The sequence below is a fragment of the Mycotypha africana genome, assembly GCF_025528875.1.
Source record: "Mycotypha africana strain NRRL 2978 chromosome Unknown BDF20scaffold_6, whole genome shotgun sequence".
Classification (NCBI taxonomy): Eukaryota; Fungi; Mucoromycota; class Mucoromycetes; order Mucorales; family Mycotyphaceae; genus Mycotypha; species Mycotypha africana.
Genome location: NW_026515730.1, coordinates 772,378 through 793,475, shown reverse-complemented (window position 1 = coordinate 793,475; position 21,098 = coordinate 772,378). Strand labels below are relative to the sequence as shown.

The window sequence follows — 21,098 nt, the reverse complement described above, 5'->3', positions numbered from 1 at the left end:
TGAACATTCTAATAATTGTTGTAGAATGACTTTTTATCGTATTATCATAGCGTAAGATAAAAAAGCACAGCTTTCAGGACTTTTCCTTTTTCTTCCTCTTTATATAGCATTTCATACTTTTTGTAATTCCACTGTTATTGTAATTTTTCTCCTCCCACTTTTGATCAAATTTCATATTTACTTCGTACCAATTAATAGCTGTATATAGTCGCCATAGGTAGTTTGGATACACATAACGCACAATGAATCCAAACAATTTCAACTTCCCAACGCCTGCTTCTATAGGCCAACCTCATAGTATGAATTTCCATCAGCCACAGCAGCCTCATACTCCTCAACCTATGGTCCACTCAGCTACAGTACCTAGTCAACAACTTCATCCTTTACAACAGAATACTCCTACTGCAGATATACATATCACTAGCAGTATTGATGTCGATTCAGATGATAACGATTCCAAACCAGGCAAAAGGTCAGGAAGACGTAAAATCAAGATAGAGTATATCGAAGACAAATCAAGGCGTCATATAACATTTTCCAAAAGGAAAGCCGGCATCATGAAAAAGGTATTATTGTAAAAGCAACTTTATCTCTTACTAATAGTGAACTAATGAGGAAATCTTCGACTATAATATTACTTACAGGCTTACGAACTTAGTACCTTGACCGGAACTCAAGTGCTTCTTTTGGTAGTATCGGAAACTGGACTTGTTTATACCTTCACAACACCTAAATTGCAACCGCTCGTAACTAAGCAAGAAGGCAAAAGTTTGATTCAAGAATGTCTGAATGCACCCGATCCATCACTACAAGAGCAGCTACAACAGCAAGAACAACATGATCAAGGGAATATCACGGTAAATTTGGAAAAGAATTGAAGCTCCTCAAAGTAATAGGCTTATCTCTAACCTTTTTGTCGTCGTTTATGGTTGCCTTTACCTTGTCTTATAGCCTTCACCGTCTGCCGCTAACCTTTCACCAAGCACTAGCAGTGGTAGTTTGGTGGATGCTAATAACAATGCAGCTGTCGGCACTTCAATGGGATATCCACCACCACCGCCACATCCTTATCACCCAACATCCTCCCAAAGATCTGCGACAAAACTTTACACCCAGCCTGACCACAATGTAAGGAAATTGCCATATTACCAAAAACTATCAAAACTTTGGGGGTAAAAAGTGAAATTGAAATTTTCTTATCTACATAGTCTTCTCCATCCTTATCAAGCTTTAGCAGTAGTCAAGATCTATACTCGCAGCCCAATCAGCAGTTTGATCATAGTGTAACCAATACAGGTGCAGTTGCTTATCCTTTCAAGGCTGAGCCGATAGAGTCATCAACAACAACAACCAATCCCTACCCGCCTTCTCAATCTCCACATCAACATTTATACGTTCATCTGCAGCACCAGCAGACACCTCCTCAGTTGCCAGATCAAAATGATTACTGGTCAACTCAACCGCAGTCCAACCAACAACACCACCAGCTAAGTCGTACCGGTAATAGATAAAGTTCTCTGTACTTTGTACATATCGTTTTGAAAAGGGACGCGTGTATAACCATGCCAATTTTGGAAAACCTATGCTGTAATCATATAATTCATGTAAATACCAATACCCCTCTCGTGATCGCTATTCATGTCATCTAAGTTCATTTTTTTCATAAAGTCGCCCTCTCTTCCCTCAAAAACTAGTAAGCTCAGACACAATAGTCCAACAAACTGACCCCCTGACCTTTGTGCACTAACCGTTATCAAAAATAAAAAAAAGCAAACAAAATTACATAATAAAAATAAATTATTCTAAAGATTTTATCAAAGATGATAAGAAAAGGTCTACATTCTAAACTTGCAGCCTTTTTTGCTAATATACATTAACGCCACATTTCTAAAGGTGTACTTTTGCCAAAGGTTTGGTGGATTCAAGTGAAGGAGTACTGAGATCTGCTTGATCTTGTTGCATGACTTTTTCAGCAGCAGGGGTAGCCTTTGCCACGGCCTTGGCTTCTCTTGCCTTTTGATATTTTCTTGCAGATTGACTGGTGAAATTGAGCAAGAGTTGACCTAACACCAATAAAATGTAATGAGTGTAATAGATTTCTTTCCAGGCACGGATGGCAGGGGCCCAATATAACAAATTAAAAGCAGCGGATAATATATTGATAATTGTCATTGTGACGATAATACCGGCACAATCGTAGTAAACTTTGTATCTCGTAGGCTCCTTCGTGCCAGGAACAAGGAAAAGAGGACGGAAACATCTGCGGATTTTACGAGCTAACATTTGGAAAGGAGTGACCGACAAGAAGAATACTGTTCAAATAAGATTTTAGGATATGTTAGTTCACTCAGTCCCTCTTATGATTAGTTTTTTTGTTAGAGCCTTACAGTAATAGCCAGGATAAAAACCATGCCATACCGCAGATACAATATATACCACGGAAGCGCTAAAAGCACCACCTGTTTGACCACGGGGAGTAACACGTTCATAGACATAGTAACGTAACCAACGATTGGTACCAATATTCCAATGATCAACCATTTCCTTTACAGATTGAGCAAATTCACATTTAGTGATAACAATATTGGTGAAGCGGTTCCAGAGAGGTGTACCATTAGCGCTAAAACCATTGAAGCCAAAACCGCAGAGGATACAGGCGCCTTCAGACAAGAGCCAAGCAACGTAGTACTTACAACGAGCAACGAATGCAGCAACATTTAAATATACGATCCTATTCAAAACAGACGCGTTAGCCCTGTGTTCTTTAAATTTAGTCATTCGTTCTTTTCAACCTCTCTTACTTGTTAAAATAGGACAACTGTCTGAAGTGTGCGCTATCCACGGCGCCTGCGTTACAATAAGGACTCATAAAAACAATAACACCAATGAAACAGATACTTTTCAACATATTGAGCATCGTCGGCTTGACACCCAAAGGTACAAGCACTTTGCCGTCCTTGGTCTCGAACATCTTCAGAGTTGCAAAACGCATATAATCCATGAATTCAGACGTAGGTCCTACCAAGAATCCACCAAAGAAGAAGATCCAGCCGAAAAACTCAATTAAAGTTGGGTATCGATCGATTTTCATGCGCTTATTATAACTGGATAAGAGATGTTGATCTTGTGTACGACCATCCTCAACGTTAAATCCGTAAGATGTGAGTTTGATAGTGACAAGCATCAAAATTCCCGAATAATCTTTGATATTGTCAAAGTTATGAGTATTCGCTAAACGAGTATAATGGCTGATTGATAACAAAAAGTGAGCCTTTTCTTCTTTACTAGAAAAATACCAAAAGGAATGCTTACCAGTATGACATGCTCAACATAATGACAATGAAATTGATCCAAGGGGCTTTCTTACTCTTACAATACTTCATGAATAAATAAGTGAACATACAAGCGGCAACAACATGAATAAGAGCGTAGTGATAATGTAGCACAGAGACCATAATGTAAGATGTAATACATATAGAATACAGATGCTTCAACAAAATTTGATTGCTAGGGATAAATTTGAATAGTAAAGCGCATGGATAGGATGATAGAATAGATGCGACAATTCTCAATTGATCAGCAGTAGGATTCCCGCCTAATTTCGCAGACGTCTGCTCAAAGAAGGCATCCATTGTTGTGTAGATTACTGTACTTGTATGGTTTTTTTTTTTTTGTTGTGAAGCAGCCGAGCACAGTAAGAAAGGACCTCTTTGGAAAAGCGGAAAAAAAAAAAAGACGCACTCTGAAGATGAAGCCTGACAAAAAAAAAAAAAACCAAAATAAACCAACCACCAAAAACCCAACCACTTTTTGGGGCTACTTTTCGGATGAAAGAATATGATTGCGTGACCAGTTTTTCTCTTGCGATTGTTCGCTCTGTTGAAGGGGTTTTTCTCAGAGGATGATGGAATGCTAAATGTCAGTTGATGTTGAAAGGTAAAACGGGAATGTTTTCACAGCTGCTGATAGAAAGCCTTTTGGTCACTACTGGCATACTTTGAATAAGAGTTGTCTCTCTGATCAACACTACTAGGCATTTATACTTTTTTTCCTGTGACCTACATTTACATAGAATGTACACACTATAGACGATTTTAAATTGCACATCATTCATATTTGTGTTGGTCTTTGAAAGGTTGTTCAAGTCGAAAAGGGAAAACAACTTTTATGGTATATATAATAGAAAATTTGGTTTATAATCAATTACTTTTTGAAGGGGACGAAGAAAATTATGTCCCAACTGTTACGACCACTTCATTGGTACAGATCCCTCGCTGTGTCTACATCAATTGTACTTTTCTTGTACAATGAGAATCACTGAGCTTCAAGGTTGCAAAGCAGTACAATAATAAAATAGACTAGCAGTCGAGATGTATAGCGCCAAATACCATATTTGACAGATAAAAGGAGATAATGTATGGTGGAAAATGAGTAGTGCTGCAGGAATTACAATTTCTTATGTACATACCCGTAATTTATACTTCATTTTGCATAGGGTATATGTATAATATATACAAGGTATTGACAAACTATTGTATCTATTATTAATCAAACGTTGGATGGCTGATGGGGGTACTCTTGAGTTTCATTCGTTTCTGTTTCGTCAGCGACTTCTGTAATAAATGCACGCGGAATAGTTGCATTCATTACAGATTGATTTACAGGAGACGGCATTGACTGTATATTGTTGTTTGTATAACTGTTTAACCTAAGAGAGCTTCTGAAGATTGCAGAGAGCTCGGCTATAGCTCTCTTTTTCGTTGTATCATTGCTATCGTTACTGTAGCTTCGTTTTCTTTTGACCATGACGGTTCCGGAAAAACTAGTAGAAGTACTATCATCGTTTTGGTCAACGTCATAAAAATCATCGTTTATAAATTCGTTCATGATCTGCTCAAACTGTTCGAAATAGATTAGCTGTGTAGGGCGAATTTTGGGAATTGTCATCTCTTCTTCATCTGCAACATTCTCCATTTTTTGCAATTCTCTTACAGCAGGCAAAAAGTAATCGGTGATAGAAGTATTGTTCTCTTTACTATTGCTGCATACTTTCTTTGTTGAACTACGTTTCTGTTGTTTGGGTAATGTTACTGTTGGAGTAATGGGTTTCTTCGCAAGTAAACACGGACCAGTTACGGCAGACGTGGTATAATTCGCGTCAGCTGCTGCTAAAGCGCCTTTTTTCTTTCTGAAAAGGGAGTCAATGGTAGCCATTGTTATAGATGAATGAGATGAGTATTATAATGTTTTATAGAGAAGAGCAGGAGATAGAGAAGAATTACAGGAGGTGCCTTTTATCACGACAATAATAATAAAAAAAAAGATCCCAAAAAAAATAGTATCGGAATTTTAAAAAAAAAGTGACGATGAGGAGGATAGGACACGATATACACTTTGCGCGAAACAAACGATGGTGTCTATTCTTTCAGTTTATTTGATACATAAAGCATAATGGTAAAGAATTGAGTTAATCTATTATCAACCCCGGTTTACTCAGTATCTTCTGTTATTTTCAATTAGTTGTTTTATTCCTTCTTTAAAACATTAGTAGATCAGAAGGTGACAGTTGAGTTAAAGAACGATCTTGCAATTACAGGCATTCTAAAATCGGTAGATCAGTTTTTAAACATCAAACTTGACGATATCCAAGTTATTGATGAAGAACGATACCCTCATATGGTAACAAGCAAATTCGCATTAAAATTAAAGAAACTGTGTAAAAGAGGCAAGGAGTAACGAAAAGAATAACCTAAACTTGTCTGTCATTGTGCAAATTAGGCTTCAGTGAAGAATTGCTTCATTCGTGGGTCAGTAGTTCGGTATGTTCAACTTCCCCCTCAAGCAGTAGATACAGCGTTACTTCAAGATGCTGCTAGAAGAGAAGCAGCACAACCTTCTACAACTCAACCCGCCAATGTTAAGGTCAAATAATAACCATAATCAACGCTAGCTTGCACGCATAACATGAAATACATTGCTATCAAATACACGCCACTCACCCATGCACTCACAGCATATAGTATAGCATTCGTTGAAGAATGAACCTAATATTAAAGAAACTCCTTTGTTCCCTAGATGGAAGGAATATGTATTAAGGAGGAAATAAAAGCTTAAATGTCATTACAACTTAAAGCAAAACAATGTGTTTAAGCATATTTTTAGGATGCGCAACCATGAATTGGTGCCCGCGCTTCGTGCATGTTGTTATGAACAGGATTTTGTTATGTATGGCACAAAAAAGGACAATATGTCTGTTTCTTTGTGAGAAAAAAAAAGTAATCAAAAAAGGGTAAAATTCACTATTTTCACTTCCCTTTCGTTTCCCTTTTTCCTTCCCCTTTTCCCAATCTCATCATATACATACAAATATAAAAACTTTATAAACAGTATGTCAATTTTTGGGCTTCTAAATGCCAAAAAGAAGTCATGCTCGGACACTCTTGCTTTAAGGAAAACACACTCTACTGGAGATATCGAGGATTCAAAACCCGTACTGAATACGAACGCTGCTAGTAGAAACAGAAAAATAACAATTCAACGACCTTCATCCCTTTCGCCAAACAATAACCCAAACGAATCAACTATAAGCAGTATTCTCATAACTTCTTCTTCCTATGTTGGAGACCAAACAACTCTACTGTCACAAATATCACAACAACAACAGACAGATCAAAAGATGAGATCATCACAGAATAAAACGTTGCCTCCCGTATTAGAGGATCGCAGTCTCAAGAAGAATGATCAACCAAGCGTCAGAACACATCATAAAAATAATATAAAGAATAAGGATGCCGATGCTATCGCTAGTAGTCAACAGTTAGCAGACAGGCTACGTGATATTACTGCAGATGATATGGATTTGCTATTAGCGTTGGAAACACAAGCTCGGATGGATTATCAGGAAGAAAAAGATCAGCTCCAAAGAGAACGGGAGGGAAGTGAGCAATCAAACGAAAGTAGTAATAGTAGCGGAAGGCCATCAAGGTTAAGGTTCGATCTTCCCGCCACACCAACTGTTCGGTCACCAGACCAAAATAATGATACCTCTACTAGGGGCAATGGTATTGAAGGAAGTGACCAACAAGAGGACCCTACCAGTAGCAGCAACAATAGACGGTGGTCTCTGCCAGATATTCCTCTGTTACATCAACAACAAAGACAGAATCGTATTAGTCGCTGGGGGCGTAGTATCATGTTCAGAAGACAGTCAGAAGAAGTAGAAGAGGATGGCGAAGAGGAAGGTTGCGGCAGTAGTCTCTTCAACAATATGGGATCGGCGATACTATTAAAGACAAAAAGTAACACAAGTAATGCAAGTAACAATAGCAGTAACAGTAGTAGTAGCCAGAGTTGTAACACGAAGAAAAAGAGGCAGAAAAAGAAGCAGAACAATGAAGTTGTCCTTGGTTGCCGTGTTCAATTATACAAAAGACCTTTACCTATCATTGGTACGGTCAAATATAGAGGCGCTGTCCATTTTGATTCAACAGGTGAAGAATGGTTAGGAATTGAATTAGATGGCAGAGGTAAAGTCACGTAGACGACGTGTTACGTTTGTCATGGTTTCTCGATACTGACTCAATGGCTCACATATGCGTAGTGGGCAATACCGATGGGAAAGTAGACGGTATTCGATATTTCCAGAGCAATTCCAATTGTGGTATCTTTGTTAGAAAAGAAGATACCAGAAAGGTCGCTTGATACTCTGTGTGAATACATTTGTACTGTGCCAGCTGAAACCTTCTACCGTAAGCTTATGCTATTTATCAAAATTTACCCTTTAAAGTATTAATTTATCCATAATATTTGAAAGATACTCTAGCAATATTAAACTATTTTACTGCAGCTAGCATCAACAACAATTTATTTATTGAGGGTATGCGACGGTAGAGACGGCGTAGACTGTAGAGGAGCACTAATCAGTATGGGCGCAATTCGTCGTTTTTTCGGTTTTGCTGCATTTATTGAATTGTTCTGTTGTTGTTGTTGGCCTTGGCCTGCGTCACTGCTATTGTTACTAGCAGTTGGAGGGGTTGTTTCGGCCATAACAGGTTTCCTTTTGAAAGGTAATTGTAATTGTTGCGGTTGTGCTGAAGCTGCTGAAATTTGATGAGGTACAGCTGTTTTCGGCACAATAGGTTGAGCGACTTCCATCATCTCAATATCGTGTTCCAATAATGTAGAGAGCGGCTTCTCGTACTTTACTCCTAGTTCGTTTTCTGAAAATACAGCAGCTGAACAATATCCATCCGCTGAACTGAACATTAGCATTGAACCATCACAAGACCAAGAAATATCTGTTATTGAAGCAAAGTGCATTCCTGACATCATACAGATTGGACGCAATTGTTGGGTATCATAAATATAAACTGAATCTTGAGTCGCTGCAGCATACAGCATTCGGTAAGGTAGTGCAAGCATACTGGCCGCTTCTCGTTTGCTGAATAATTGAGGGCACCATCGAACAGCTATGGAAGGTTTTGAATAGTTACCAATCAATCCGAGCGGATGTCTAGCAATAAAGTTGTGAATGAGTTTGCCATGTAACTTTGAGTCAAAGCAATGCATAAAGTTGTATTTTTACTTCAGTAATATATTCCTAGCAAATATGTAAGCACAATTTGCGAATCCTTCTTCTAGCTCATCTCCCTCAGACAAGTTGTCAGTATTCTTATTTGATTCGCTGCCTGCTGTCGATGTATCCTTCACTTTATTTAAACCTGCTGGTGTAATTAAAAGTGCCCCATCGGGGCTGAATGATAATCTTCTAAAAAAAGATACCAGATTCTCATCGTGAAAGATTCTATAGGAAAATGTTGCTGGTGTTGTTGTTGGCGCCGTATGGTTGTCGTTTGTTATAGAACCCACTGTTGCTGTAGTATTTGATGATGTTGTTATTTTCCCCTTTTGTATTTTGGTATATCGTTTTGAACAATGTGTGTTGAATGTAATTTTTCCGTTTTGGTTTCTTTTATATCGGTAAAGAGCCATCGTTCGATCACTGGATTGTGTAGCCACGTATTGTCCTAAGGGATCCCATGCCACACCTTGGACATAGTGGGTATGATCTGCAAACACGTGTATACACGTTCCTAGTCGAAGTATTGATATTAGTTGAAAGGTTCAAAGTAAGTTTGTACGCGAGCGATTCATGATATGATAGAAAATGCTTTACTTTCAGTTAGAGACCATACTCTAGCAGTATTATCAATGGATGCTGTTATGAAGTAATTTCCGCAAGGTGACCAAGCTAAATCATAAATTTCCTTATTATGTCCACTGTAAAAAATAAAATAAAAAAATACTATGGCTAAGAGATCCTCTCTCTATCTTGTCATTCATGATTCCCGCAACTGACACTTACTAGAACATATTCGCAACGGTCCATGACTCCTTTTCATAATCGTCGTTATCCCCGACTCCAAAAGACTTTTCTTTAATAGGCGATAACTTCCATATGATGATACAAGCATCTGATTTTGTTTGAGAGGTTTTGATAGTTGTTAGTGAGAGAAGCATTTGCCAATGCAGTCAGAATGTGCCTTTCTTTGATGTATTTACCATCGCCTGCAGATGCTAACAAATCTCCCTTGGGTGAAAACCGCACCACATTGACAGGTGAAGAATGTCGTTTTAGCTCGGATAAAAAGTCAATATTCACAGGCATCGCTCGTTTATTATTTTGTTTTTTATTGTCTTTCTTTGCTTCGGTGTCAACTGTATCAAGACGTTTACTGATATTCCAAATCTAAATCGAAGCAAAAAATTGCAATTTTTGTAAGTCTCAAAATTGAACTGATTACTTATTTTGGCATTGTTGGGTTTTATCAACAAGGCGCGCTTTACTCTAACAGAAGCGTCTGCTCCAGCTGTTGCATATCGTATGCCGTCGGAAGAAAAGTCGATTGAATATATAGCCTGTCCGTCATGCCAATTGATTTCTAAAGTTTTTGCAAGCATGACATTAATCTATTCTAATGTAAAGGCAGCAAAAGTTACCAATCACTGTTTATTGAAGCTTTAAACATGAATTTTTTATTTTAAAGTTCAGAAATAGTCTCCACGCGTCAACGTGTCACTAAAAAATGAGAATGTATAAACTCATCTAAACTTTTGATTTAACGATATTCTGTTCGTTCTCACACTTACCAAATGATACTCTCCTAACCTTACAGCACCCCTACATCCAATCCATCCAGCAAATCAACCTATTCTCGTCAAAGCCGCTCTCCTATTGGCAACCGAGTCCAACAACAACAGTCTATTGATCATAAAGTCCTTAACAAATGCGTTCGTGAGTTTCGAACAGAAACCCTACATGAACTGCAACAACCACACCAAAACTCAAAGTTACTCTCTGCGTGTCGAACATCCATCAGCTTAGACCCTATACTCTGGCTTCCGATGACTAGCGAAGAGCGTAGCCGCTGCACCCGATGGCGTCTCGGATGGCTACCTGGTGGTCATTCCAACTTCTGCTTCCGTCATCCCACCTCTCAAATCTTTGAGCAACAGCGACATACTGTCTATGGAATGGAAATATACCGATTTATTTGACGGAAAGAGCGTTCATGCTTTTGGTAAATGGTGTGCAAATAAAGTAGACTTTGCAGCTGCTCAGTCGAAAAGAAAACGCAGTAGCAGCGAGACAATCAGCGTGCGCCCACTGTTTGTTCTAAAAGAGCAGTATATTGGTAAAGTTCTTTTTTTTTGGGGGGGGGGGCGATGGGCATCATTTATCTGTGTTGACCCAATTTTTAGACGATATAGCACAGAAAGTACAGGATTACTTGCCACAGTACCAGCTGTTTATTGAAACGTTAAAGAAAGAAAGGTACCAAATAGTAGGCTATGCCAGAAAGTCGAAAACTAAGGGAAACGACGAATCTCGTATTCATTTGTTGCAACAGATGGGCAGGAGGCTAAAGGAAAGATCGCTAGTCGATAAGATTTTTGTTTCTCCTCTTTCAAATGCTAATGACGAGATAATAGAAAGGGATTTGAAAAAAAGTTATCTCTTAAAGCAGCTGGATGTCGATGGGGACACTCAAGGTACAAAAACAAAAATAAGTCGCCCAATGCATTTTATCTTTGGTCTTACCAGTCGGCTTTCTAGATTTGCGGCTTTCTAGATTTGCTCAAATATGACACGTTGTGTGAAAATAGGAAAAATTACATCAGCAAAAGATTGTGCGGCAGACCGGACAGTAAGAACTCGACCCGAATTATCACACGATAATAAATTGAAGACTGAGTTCGAATCACCTCTTTTAAATGTGATCCGAATATGAAATTAGATCATGAGCCCTTTTTGCGTTTACCTACTGTACCTTTAAGTTTATATTGTTAAATTTTGAATAAAACACTGAATTATTGAATAGAGAATTCAGAATAAAGATAGAATAGAAAGGTTAAACTTAATAAATTAGTAAACAATTCTTGATCCTTCGAATACCAGTCTCGGCTATTAGAAAAAATCAAGAACATCTCAAAGCAGCTCACAACAATTCACACTTAAGCACCGCAGACGTGTCAAATATGTTAAGCAAAAAAATAAAATTTGTTTGATTATTCTTGGGTATGCTGGTTTATCCACCAACTGTAAAGATTTGGAAAGATTTTTACGGTAATGTCGTAAAAAACATGTTACATGATAGTAAATTACTGATTTTTTTCTTATAGTAACAACAAGAACATTTCCAAAATCATAGTTGATCATTTGCCTTTTAACAATACAATTAATGTCTATGATTGTTGCAACCTATTACGAGATCCGAAAAGACTGGAGGTTTTCAATTGTCGAAGTAGGACGTACCAAAGATCGAAGTGATTACAAATTTTGTAATTTGTCTACCTTTAAACAAGATTCTTATTTAGAACCAATTAAAACGAGGTATTTAAGCTTATCTAGATTGCTCGGGGAAGATCCAAATGTTTTAAGAGAGCTAAAAACCTCTTTGGGCTTAAGGGTAAAACGGAAGGGGAGCTTAGCGATAATTTTGGGGGAGCAGGTAACAGTCAATAAACTGTTGACCGAAAAGCAGCAGTGGAGGAGGTTCTTTGGAGGTAATCGAGTTCGAATAAGATGTGTCATAGAGCGAGCCAACGGTAATACCTTATTTCAGCTCGTTAGGGAGGGATCTGAAGGAATGTGCTGAGAGGCAGTTAAGTATAGACAATAATTGGTCAGGAACAGAAGATGGGACAGACACAACGATACATATTGAGACATGATATAGTATATGACTTAATAAAGATCGTTGATGGGTGTCGTAGACTATAAGTTTGATACCCACGTGGGAGCCACCTCATCAGTTACGTTCTGGCTTACTCATTGGTAGTCACATGATAGGATTAATTGTAAGGGTGGGGCGGCATTGGGAGATTTGTTTGGAGTTGACGAGGTAGCTTTGTTGTAGATGAAGAAGTTTGGGTACGGTATTCGGTGATGCAGTACCAAAGTTGGTTTGTTTTATTCGGTAGTAGGTAAGCTCTATATGATTGCCAGATTGGAGAGAGGGCGATCTTGGTGTACACAAATTTTGTAGATGCCTGAGAGATTAATGGAAGAAGCTTTTCAGTTGGGTGTCAGCACGCAGAGTCCAAGTTCGAAAGAGAAACTTCGCTTGTAAAGTGTAACTTCGTTCCCTCATAGATGGTTGGTTAGCCAATTGTACCATGATTTTTGCCGAAGAGCGAGTGGAACCACCCGAAGATTTTGCGTACACATTTATTTTGGGTGTCTGTCAATTGCTTGAATTGTTTCCTAGTTAATTTGACGAGGGCTGGTTCGTATCCACCCCCCCCATCTTTGTGCGGATCATTTGGGCGTAAAAGCATAAGGAAAGGAGATGATCAAAATTACCGGGTTAACACCAATAGCATTTATTTGATTAATCGAGAGATTTTGTAGTATTAATGTGGATTAGTTCATTCGGAGTAATGCTTGCTACCGTCTGGTTGAAAGGGTATTCCAAGGTATGGAAAGAGTCGGCGTTGTATTGAAGTACAATAGAGTATGTATTCTAACGGTTGTTTGGAAGGGTCTAAAATGACATAATTACCGGGATGCTATCGATAGCCAAGGTGAAGACTGCGTTCTTCGCGTTTACGTAAAAGCGATTGTAAACCATGTCGCTCTGCAATGAGTACAACATCATGCGCGTAGAGAAGACACTTCAGTTGTAATACATATCCGCTGATGGTTGAGTGATATCACGTGCTTGTGATCGTAATGTAGACGGTGGCTCATTGATGTAACGGGAATACAGGAATAGTGACAAAATAGAACCCTGTAGTACGCCGATGACAGGGCGAAATTGTTCAGACTTTGTGTTGTTGAGTAAAACTTCTATTCGTACGTCGTCAAACTAGTTTTGTAGCAGTGCAAGTAGAGGGGCGGGGGTGTGGTACCATATTGCATTCCAATCAAAATTATGATCAACCGTGTTGCATGCTGATTTGATATCAAGAGAGGCAAGAACTGGTTCAATACTGTGTCGACGCTTGAGTGTGTTATAAATTTCAGCTAAACAAGATGCTTCGTCTAAGGAATTTCGTGCTATACGAAAGCCACCTTAAACGATATCAAGCGCTGGGCTATTGATCAGCAGGTAGTGTTGTATATAGTGTTCTAATATCTTACGGAAGATGGAGGAAGGCTTATTGGGCGATAATTGCTTAGATCTGTGGATAAATCTTTTTTATAGATGGGATAGTTTGGGCAATACGCCACGTCTGAGGAGTGTACGACCATTACCAAGCCAGTTGGTACAGACGTAGTAGAACAGGTGCTATAAGGTTGAAAGGGGTTGGAGCATTTTTATTCTTATATTATCCACATCAAGGGCCTTTTTGCGGGGGAGTGTTTTAAGAGCGTACATTGGAAAGTCATCTAGGGATTATATTGTGGCTGTACAGGACGATAGGGTGATAATAAATATTATCCTGAATAAATGCTTTCCATATGAGTGGCCATAATATTTGCGACAACTTTTGGACGTTCCAGGTTATAAAATGAAAGTTAGATTACGGTTTTTTTTTGGGATTCTACAAAAGTGGGGCAATTGATTTAGATATTCTTCACGATCTGTTGGCAAAACTGATCCCAGGTCTCTTGACGACGTTGTTTGTAAAATCGTCTAAGTTATGCTTTCGGCTATAGATGTTTGACCAGAGAAGGATCGAAGAAATGGACGATGTTGATAGTTATTCATTATTGATCCTCTATACCTTTTTTCTCCTCTTTTTCTTCTCACTTCATGATTTTGGACTATTGTGTACAAATGACTATCTTGACTGCAGGTTTAGTTTTAAAAAACTTTATATTGGATATAACTGTTATAAGCAGTAGAATATACGACTACTTGTCCCCCCGCAATGATAGACATTATACAAAACAATAGAGAAAGGAAAGCAAAAAGCAAGGCTATTATTTTTCATGGTGAAGACTGTCCTTTTTAAACTAGGTGGACACTGTCTCGAACACTGTTCACAATAATGTCGTTCTTTTTTACACTACAAGGACAACTGTAGGATGCATCACTTTCGTTCTGTCGTAGATGCAATCAATCAACGTGGCTACCAACCACTATTTTTTCCCCCGACGCTCATCCTTTTTGAACCCTATTGAAGAATACTAGTCCAAGATCAAAGAAAAAAAAACCAGGGAATCCCGCTCGACAAATCAGACATGCTTACACCTCGTATTGCTGAAGCTTGTAGACAAGTTATTGTTGCCGATTGTCAAAGCTGGATATGTCATGCTAAAAGTTACAGGGACGACGTATATAAAGAGAGGTTGGGTCAATATAGATAAGGCAATAGAGTCTGAAATAACATCACACCTGTCTAAAAAGGAAACACACTCTTCTATATTGGATTAGGCGGAATCGTACTGATGCGATTGATCATGAATACCAAAAAACATTAGGCACTTTCTTTATTTCAAACTTTCAAAATATATCACCTCTTTGAAAGTGTACAATTGCAAAAGATGTACTCTTACAATTGGTCCATAGAAATATTAGCACTAGCAAAATACTTCGGTAGAATGCTCGTCGCTTCTTGAGATTGTGCTATCAATGTTTTGATCACCTGACGTTTATCGGCAGGCATTGCCATCAGTTGTTGAGCTATATAAATTTGAGCAGGGGGGAGTTGAGCAGTAGGGTCACGCTGTGTGGGGCTTGTGGTAGTTAATTTCGCAAATGTAGTTTGATAACCAATGCCTTCCGCACCGTCTTCAGAGAAATCGAGTGTATAGAGCTCATCAGGTCCTTCATCATCGTCCGCTGAAACAGGAAGCTCGAGAAGAGCCAAGAGACCGAGAAGAGATTGCTTCCAAAGTCCATTCGACAAGTAAGGCTCTTGCAGTAAAAGTGCGGATTTGGTAAGAAGATGAACCATGCCTGCAGCACCTATCTTACGATCCAAAGGTTTACTCAATCTGCTTATATCAGGGAGAACAAACAAGTTCATGATCTGGCCAAAGAGACTATCATATGCACGTGAATGAGAAAGAAATAGGTTGTTAATGAATGATTTAAAAGAAAAACTGTCCCGCTCGAATACTTACCCAGGCTGTAAAGCTTCATAAACATTAATAATGGTATCAGGCCCACCCAAGGATTCTGTTAAGAAGCAATTGGTCATCCATAATGTGAAATTACGTGTAAATCTGTCGAATATGATCGTATCGCCTCTCTTCTTGCTTTGGAGTCTTTTAAGTACAGCTGAAAGTAAAGCTGGAAAATATTTACTCAAAATATCACTACAATTTGACCGATAAATTTGTGATGGTTAGGGTTGAGAAATGAAAAGCCAATAATTTCTGCGACCCACGTCAAAAAAATACTTACAGTGGCACACAACATGTAATGGTAAGTAATAACAGCATGCCATAATGATCAAATTGACGAGAATACACCAACTTTTGTTGGAAAATACCCAAGATGGGTTCTAACTGATTGCTTTGAATAATGGTAGTGACACCTTTCTCCAAGTAGGCTTGGGTTAGTCGCACCAAAGCAGGTGTATTGCCTTGTTCCCAAAGTGAAGGATTCAACAAAGGGTTTAAAAGTGCTATATAGGACTGTGTCAACTCAGTACCCTTATGTTGTTCTAACAATTGAGCCAACAATTGAAAGACGTAAGGCGTGAATTCTGCGACATCTTGAGATAGGATATTCTCGAAAGGACCGAAGCACATTGATTCGAATTCACTTAAAGCCGCGTTGGAAATAGGACAGATGAAACGAATCAAGGCACCAATGCTTTCAAACACATAATGGTTGAATTTGGGATTGCTGGGATTCTTCATGACGACAGCCAAAATGCCGGTTAATTTGCTCATGATAACGTTGACGTAAGGCACCATATCTTGGCGGGACGTAATGATGACACGCATGACAGCCCTCATCAAATAATCATTCTCTGATAGTTTCTCAGGTGTCTGACCTTGTTCGATCAATCGGAACAGTTGAGTAAGCAAAGTTTCGGCATAGGGTTTGATATCAGCAGCAGTGAACATCATGGTCTTGCCTTGACGGATGAACAAAATTCGTTCAATAGCAATGGCAGCATATGTATAAACCACATAATCAGTGGACTCAAGATGCTTCACTAGTAGAGGAAAGACAGTCAGTAGTTGTTCCTTGGTAAGTTGGTTTCTGAAGGTGTACACGTATTTGATAGCATCCACTTTCAAAATAGGAATTGCAGTATTGACATCTGACTGCAAATCGCACAGCACATTCTTCGAAAAGAAATCAACAATGTCAACAAGCGAGTTGACCTTAGTAACACCGAGTGAGCTGGTTATGGAACGACTGGCAATGGCGACGAGCAAGAAAATTGCTGTATTTTTGTCTTTCCAATTAGCTTGAGGGTTAGTATTGTATTTCTGCAAATACTGATTGATATATTCTGACATAACTTTGGTAACGTTTTGCTCATATCGCTCCAATAAATTACGAATAAAGTCAGCGGCTGCACGACGGCGGGTATCACTGTCTGATCCTTCTAAATCTCTGCGAATATACTCAATTGGATTATCTTCGTACAACTCTTCATCCGCAGCTATTGTACAGGAAGGGCATTTTGCGTGAGTGCGCGCTTATTTTCTTTCGACAGTGAAAGAACTCCTCAACTTACTTCTTAAAGCAACGTTGGGAAGAGCGATTCTTTCAATAGTAGCCTTCAATGAATTTTCATCTGCAAATAGGGTTCCTGAATTGTCAAGTCTAACAACCACACTCAATACTGAGAACGCTTTGCAAACCAACTAGTAATGCATATCACAAGTGAGAAGTCAGTATACCTTTTGTAGATTTCAACGATACCGCTAATATGCCGTCACTTTTAGCAACTTACAGCATCGTATTTAGCTTCACCTGTAGCGCTGGTCAAAAGATTGATGACAATAGGAACGAATGATTCTAATTGAGGGAAATCACTACTATAATGAGAAGCATATAGTTCTAGCACATCGCAAATGCTTGTCTTGATTTGTTCCAAGGGGCCTTCTTCTTCCTCATCATCAGTGGCTAATAAAGGGTTGTGATAAACAAGGTATTTTTGCAAATAGTTGGAAAATTCTTGCAAACGATCTTCGAAAAACTCGGGAAGATCTTGACAATTAAGGTCATAATAGATTTTGATAAGTAAATTCAATGAGCGGGCTAGAACATTAAGAGCTTGTGCATTGTTATTGTTTTCTTGAATGAGTTTATCCGTGATCTATTTCACCAATCAATTATTGCAAGTTAGGTCGATTGTTTCTTTGTCATCTTTTCGTTTCCTCCTGCTTACTTCAAAGAGTTGCTTGTAAGGTTCACAGAATAGGTCCAAAACATATTTGATGACAATGAAAAGATCATCAGATCTGAATTGAGATCTCCATCTATAGAAATGTTCAGGTTAATACCGTTCTGAGAATTTAAATTTGTTGGCTGTTCTTTTACTTTTTGAAAATAGAATGTGCAGTGCTAAGGATACCGTTGTTGACTCTGTAGTCAGTTGGACTAAGCTTACTGATGAGTTCCTACAATGTTAGTGTTAGTAAACTTCAATATCAATTGGAAAGGCTTTTCTATGTAGATAATTACTGGTAGCAAGGTTTCCCAGTTAGCAGGAAAATCAGCGTCTGCAATCAAACTGAGAGCATCACTGATTTGAAGTTGGAGTTTTTCAGGTACTGTAATCATAAGTTGAACAATTTGGTTTTTGATCTCGGCACGATCTTGCTGAGTGATCTTATCAGCGTCTTGTTCGTTATCCTTTCAGAAGCGTGGAGTAGTAGAACACAACGGTGAGTACTATGAAAGCACTCAAAATAAATAGCAGTTTTTGTTTTACCCTGACCCAGTTTCGCTTAACATAATTTTTGAAATAAACGGCAGCTGCCATTCGAATGGTTTGATCAACTGATTCATCGCTAACGGTTCTTAAAAGTAGAATAGGAAACCCTTGTTGACCTTCGGCTTGCGATAAGTTCAGAGCAGCTATTCCGTAACAACAAAGAGATCCACGTTAGATATGGCCGAAGGATTTTTTGTTCTTATGTGAAGTTGTTACAACCTTCTTTTTGCGTCGAAGGGTTTAGTGTTTGTAAGAGGTATTCTTGTAATAGTCTGTAGAACTGTTCATTCATTCTGTCTGCGGTTTATGGCTAGATTTCCGGAAAGGAAGAGAACAAGAAGAAAGAAACAACTAGAATTTAAAAAGTTTCGGCTTTGCGCGTAAACGTCACTTTGGCCGCCAAATAAAAAAAAATAAAAAAAATCGCGTTTGCAGGACTTTGGTTGTCAGTTGACGGAATTTAATGAGATTAGGTTTTCTTTTACCAAAATCTTATACCCTCAAATAATAATAGTAGTATGCCATCTGGACGATCGCCCCTTAGTCGGATTGAAACGAATATTGCACATAAAAACGACGAAAATACTGAAGAGGAAAAACCAACAAAGCATTTGTTGCAAAGATCAAAAAGCGCTTTGCGACACGGACTGATCACTTCGAAAAGTTTTGGAGCTACAGTAAGCTGAACTATTTGGCCACACTTAACTCTGATCTAAAGTGCTGTAATCGTACTGATCTGTCTTTCACTAGCAACCTACAGTACCAAAACTAAAACAGAATCTGTCGTTTTCTACCCAGCCCAAACGAGTGTTACCCACAATATCTTTAATTAAAAGAGCAAATTCAATGCAAACGCTATCACAAACTTCAAAAAAGCACAAACCTTTAGTAAATCGAACCCAACAGCGAGCAAGTACACGCTCACCTCAAGGCAGTATTTTTCAAGAAATAGATACCCCTATATCCAAGCTACCGAATGACTGCCTATTGACGATTTTTAGATATCTTTCATGCTTTGAGGATTATTGTACAATGATGAGCGTATGCCAACGTTGGCGCCGATTGGCCAGTCAACCCCATATTGTAAGTCTAGCTTTCTCAGAAAAGAAAATTATATTCGCTAAAATTGCTATATTTTCCTTCGTTAAAGTGGAGAGATACACAATTCGAATACACACAGTTTTACAACAGACTAGCCATGCTGCCCAAATTGCAACGATCTTTCAAGCAATTGCATTTTATACGACGGCTTACCATTACCAACAAAGAGGCTCCCAATGTAATGATTGCTTTCAACAGAAGACAAATAGAGATCCGACCATTCCAACGGGTAGAAGAGCTTTGTTTAATCAACATAAGCCTAGTGGATATCAAATGCCTTGTTACTTGGTTAAAGGACACTCTCAAAGTTGTTACTTGTCGAAAAATCCGAACGCACCAATCCAGACAGACATACAAACCACTTCAATCATTTGATCTCAATATATTTTCTGAATTATACCAACTGCAGCATTTATTCGTTGAATTTGCCGAGCCTGTAGTTTTAAGCAGCATTTATGTCAGCTTGTTTCCCTTGTCAATATCTAATTCGGAACGAAAACTACCTGCTTCACTGAAGGCTTTCTCTATGATCAATGTATTAGACTATGAACAGCAACTGATTGGACCTACTGACCGCGATTTCATCCATTCAGTTCCATTTCCACTAAATGAAGAACAACAGCGAAAAATAAATATGATGTTGGATCGATGGATTGCCTCAGAGAACCATTTGGTTTCAAAATACCAAGCTTTCAGCTACCTTTCTAACCTCACATCATTAACATTGGATTGTGTCAGTTCATTTACGGCAAAAGTATGGCGGACGTGTTACATACCAATTGCAGGGAAACTGACATATCTTTCCATGAAAAGATGGCCAGGTCAAGGTGAACGGGATTCACCCACAACTATTTTAAGCAAGCGTCGATTAGCAGAACCCTTCGTGGAAACAAATATCACTCCAGTCAGAACTACTACCCCTATCACCCTTGATACTAATATTGATGATGTTGAAATGGCTCTTTCAGACTTCATAACGTCATTGCTATGCATAGAAGAGATGCGTTTGGATCTCTTTATGTGCGATACTGGCTTAATCAACGGCATACAAAGATTGAAAAAACGTTACAAATTAGAACACGAAAATGTGAAAGCAGATAAGCAGCATATCAAGGCTTATAAAGGTTCTTTTCTGAATAAATTCAAGATCACTTTTGTTACTTAGATGATTGGAAAACAAAATAATGATCTCTGCTTTGAAATGAATACCTTGTACATACCCTCATCAGCTAAACTTATTATATTTATTAAAAGAGGCTACCTTGTTCCACGTCACGTTATAAATGGCATGAAAAAAAAACCAGTTAGTGCTCCTTTACGTTGGATGCAAAATTGGTAGATCTTGAAATCAATTATGTGCATAACAAATTATGAGGCTAATCTGCATAAAATGATTATCTGTACAACAGAGCGTACAATAATCATATGTGCAATATCATTGGAGCATGACAATGACTCAATTATGTTAATGAAAAAAAAAAAGTTTCCCTTATTTTTTTTTTTATAGTAATATGATTTAAACTGTTGTTCATTGAAGACAAGCCTTCTTTTCGTTGCATCGCCTCTCTTTCTTTCTTCAACTATACCTCAGGATAGAAAATTAATAACTGACAAAGATGTCGTTCACAGCAGAGACA

General features: G+C 38.4%; 11 protein-coding genes across 11 annotated transcripts; 7 read left to right on the top strand and 4 right to left on the bottom strand.

The window, feature by feature from the left end:
* Nucleotides 1–341: 341 nt before the first annotated feature.
* Nucleotides 342–878, top strand: BDF20DRAFT_821027 (uncharacterized protein; the record flags this gene model as incomplete). Its single annotated transcript, XM_053077582.1, has 2 exons — nucleotides 342–566; nucleotides 645–878. 2 exons carry the CDS (start codon nucleotides 342–344, stop codon nucleotides 876–878), a joined length of 459 nt encoding a protein of 152 aa, XP_052935572.1.
* Nucleotides 879–1,887: 1,009 nt separating this feature from the next.
* On the bottom strand, nucleotides 1,888–3,632 carry BDF20DRAFT_913630 (MBOAT, membrane-bound O-acyltransferase family-domain-containing protein; the record flags this gene model as incomplete). Its single annotated transcript, XM_053084099.1, has 4 exons — nucleotides 1,888–2,312; nucleotides 2,388–2,731; nucleotides 2,802–3,248; nucleotides 3,313–3,632. 4 exons carry the CDS (start codon nucleotides 3,630–3,632, stop codon nucleotides 1,888–1,890), a joined length of 1,536 nt encoding a protein of 511 aa, XP_052935571.1.
* Nucleotides 3,633–4,331: 699 nt separating this feature from the next.
* On the bottom strand, nucleotides 4,332–5,283 carry BDF20DRAFT_557479 (uncharacterized protein). Its single transcript, XM_053075740.1, has one exon. It carries the CDS (start codon nucleotides 5,212–5,214, stop codon nucleotides 4,549–4,551), a length of 666 nt encoding a protein of 221 aa, XP_052935570.1. The 5' UTR covers nucleotides 5,215–5,283; the 3' UTR covers nucleotides 4,332–4,548.
* Nucleotides 5,284–5,388: 105 nt separating this feature from the next.
* Nucleotides 5,389–6,127, top strand: BDF20DRAFT_873988 (uncharacterized protein). Its single transcript, XM_053081244.1, has 3 exons — nucleotides 5,389–5,454; nucleotides 5,521–5,679; nucleotides 5,779–6,127. Exons 1-3 carry the CDS (start codon nucleotides 5,452–5,454, stop codon nucleotides 5,929–5,931), a joined length of 315 nt encoding a protein of 104 aa, XP_052935569.1. The 5' UTR covers nucleotides 5,389–5,451; the 3' UTR covers nucleotides 5,932–6,127.
* A 261-nt stretch (nucleotides 6,128–6,388) lies between these two features.
* On the top strand, nucleotides 6,389–7,701 carry BDF20DRAFT_913628 (uncharacterized protein; the record flags this gene model as incomplete). The annotated part of the gene is made up of 2 exons (XM_053084098.1): nucleotides 6,389–7,526; nucleotides 7,601–7,701. The coding sequence occupies 2 exons, from the start codon at nucleotides 6,389–6,391 to the stop codon at nucleotides 7,699–7,701; spliced, it is 1,239 nt and encodes a 412-aa protein (XP_052935568.1).
* Nucleotides 7,599–10,020, bottom strand: BDF20DRAFT_873981 (WD40-repeat-containing domain protein). Its single transcript, XM_053081243.1, has 6 exons — nucleotides 9,562–10,020; nucleotides 9,365–9,473; nucleotides 9,176–9,279; nucleotides 8,585–9,092; nucleotides 7,842–8,512; nucleotides 7,599–7,759 (listed from the first exon to the last, which is right to left on the bottom strand). The coding sequence occupies exons 1-5, from the start codon at nucleotides 9,665–9,667 to the stop codon at nucleotides 7,864–7,866; spliced, it is 1,476 nt and encodes a 491-aa protein (XP_052935567.1). The 5' UTR covers nucleotides 9,668–10,020; the 3' UTR covers nucleotides 7,599–7,759; nucleotides 7,842–7,863.
* Nucleotides 10,021–10,341: 321 nt separating this feature from the next.
* Nucleotides 10,342–10,503, top strand: BDF20DRAFT_804320 (uncharacterized protein; the record flags this gene model as incomplete). The annotated part of the gene is made up of 1 exon (XM_053076464.1): nucleotides 10,342–10,503. A coding segment is annotated over one exon (162 nt), but the record flags the coding sequence as incomplete, so codon positions are not given.
* Nucleotides 10,397–11,312, top strand: BDF20DRAFT_873977 (uncharacterized protein). Its single transcript, XM_053081242.1, has 2 exons — nucleotides 10,397–10,694; nucleotides 10,762–11,312. Exons 1-2 carry the CDS (start codon nucleotides 10,529–10,531, stop codon nucleotides 11,130–11,132), a joined length of 537 nt encoding a protein of 178 aa, XP_052935565.1. The 5' UTR covers nucleotides 10,397–10,528; the 3' UTR covers nucleotides 11,133–11,312.
* Nucleotides 11,313–11,531: 219 nt separating this feature from the next.
* BDF20DRAFT_821800 (uncharacterized protein) lies at nucleotides 11,532–11,830 on the top strand (the record flags this gene model as incomplete). The annotated part of the gene is made up of 2 exons (XM_053077639.1): nucleotides 11,532–11,626; nucleotides 11,683–11,830. Coding segments are annotated over 2 exons (243 nt in total), but the record flags the coding sequence as incomplete, so codon positions are not given.
* A 3,173-nt stretch (nucleotides 11,831–15,003) lies between these two features.
* BDF20DRAFT_836100 (Cse1-domain-containing protein) lies at nucleotides 15,004–18,652 on the bottom strand (the record flags this gene model as incomplete). Its single annotated transcript, XM_053078913.1, has 10 exons — nucleotides 15,004–15,496; nucleotides 15,578–15,772; nucleotides 15,861–17,079; nucleotides 17,155–17,284; nucleotides 17,374–17,739; nucleotides 17,812–17,902; nucleotides 17,964–18,043; nucleotides 18,108–18,278; nucleotides 18,358–18,503; nucleotides 18,577–18,652. 10 exons carry the CDS (start codon nucleotides 18,650–18,652, stop codon nucleotides 15,004–15,006), a joined length of 2,967 nt encoding a protein of 988 aa, XP_052935563.1.
* A 171-nt stretch (nucleotides 18,653–18,823) lies between these two features.
* Nucleotides 18,824–20,733, top strand: BDF20DRAFT_873964 (uncharacterized protein). Its single transcript, XM_053081241.1, has 3 exons — nucleotides 18,824–19,037; nucleotides 19,111–19,443; nucleotides 19,511–20,733. Exons 1-3 carry the CDS (start codon nucleotides 18,879–18,881, stop codon nucleotides 20,624–20,626), a joined length of 1,608 nt encoding a protein of 535 aa, XP_052935562.1. The 5' UTR covers nucleotides 18,824–18,878; the 3' UTR covers nucleotides 20,627–20,733.
* The last annotated feature ends 365 nt before the right edge of the window (nucleotides 20,734–21,098 follow it).

Bases quoted from the DNA above. Each gene is read 5' to 3' on its own strand.
- BDF20DRAFT_873964 (XM_053081241.1), top strand. From the start codon at position 18,879: ATGCCATCTGGACGATCGCCCCTTAGTCGGATTGAAACGAATATTGCA. The intron at 19,038-19,110 runs GTAAGCTGAACT...GTCTTTCACTAG, and splicing joins CGAAAAGTTTTGGAGCTACA to CAACCTACAGTACCAAAACT. The intron at 19,444-19,510 runs GTAAGTCTAGCT...CCTTCGTTAAAG, and splicing joins TGGCCAGTCAACCCCATATT to TGGAGAGATACACAATTCGA.
- BDF20DRAFT_873981 (XM_053081243.1), bottom strand. From the start codon at position 9,667: ATGCCTGTGAATATTGACTTTTTATCCGAGCTAAAACGACATTCTTCA. The intron at 9,280-9,364 runs GTAAGTGTCAGT...TATTTTTTACAG, and splicing joins ACCGTTGCGAATATGTTCTA to TGGACATAATAAGGAAATTT. The intron at 8,513-8,584 runs GTAAAAATACAA...CTTTATTGCTAG, and splicing joins GCTAGGAATATATTACTGAA to ACATCCGCTCGGATTGATTG.
- BDF20DRAFT_557479 (XM_053075740.1), bottom strand. From the start codon at position 5,214: ATGGCTACCATTGACTCCCTTTTCAGAAAGAAAAAAGGCGCTTTAGCA.
- BDF20DRAFT_873977 (XM_053081242.1), top strand. From the start codon at position 10,529: ATGGAATGGAAATATACCGATTTATTTGACGGAAAGAGCGTTCATGCT. The intron at 10,695-10,761 runs GTAAAGTTCTTT...CCCAATTTTTAG, and splicing joins TCTAAAAGAGCAGTATATTG to ACGATATAGCACAGAAAGTA.
- BDF20DRAFT_873988 (XM_053081244.1), top strand. The intron at 5,680-5,778 runs GTAACAAGCAAA...TGTGCAAATTAG, and splicing joins AAGAACGATACCCTCATATG to GCTTCAGTGAAGAATTGCTT.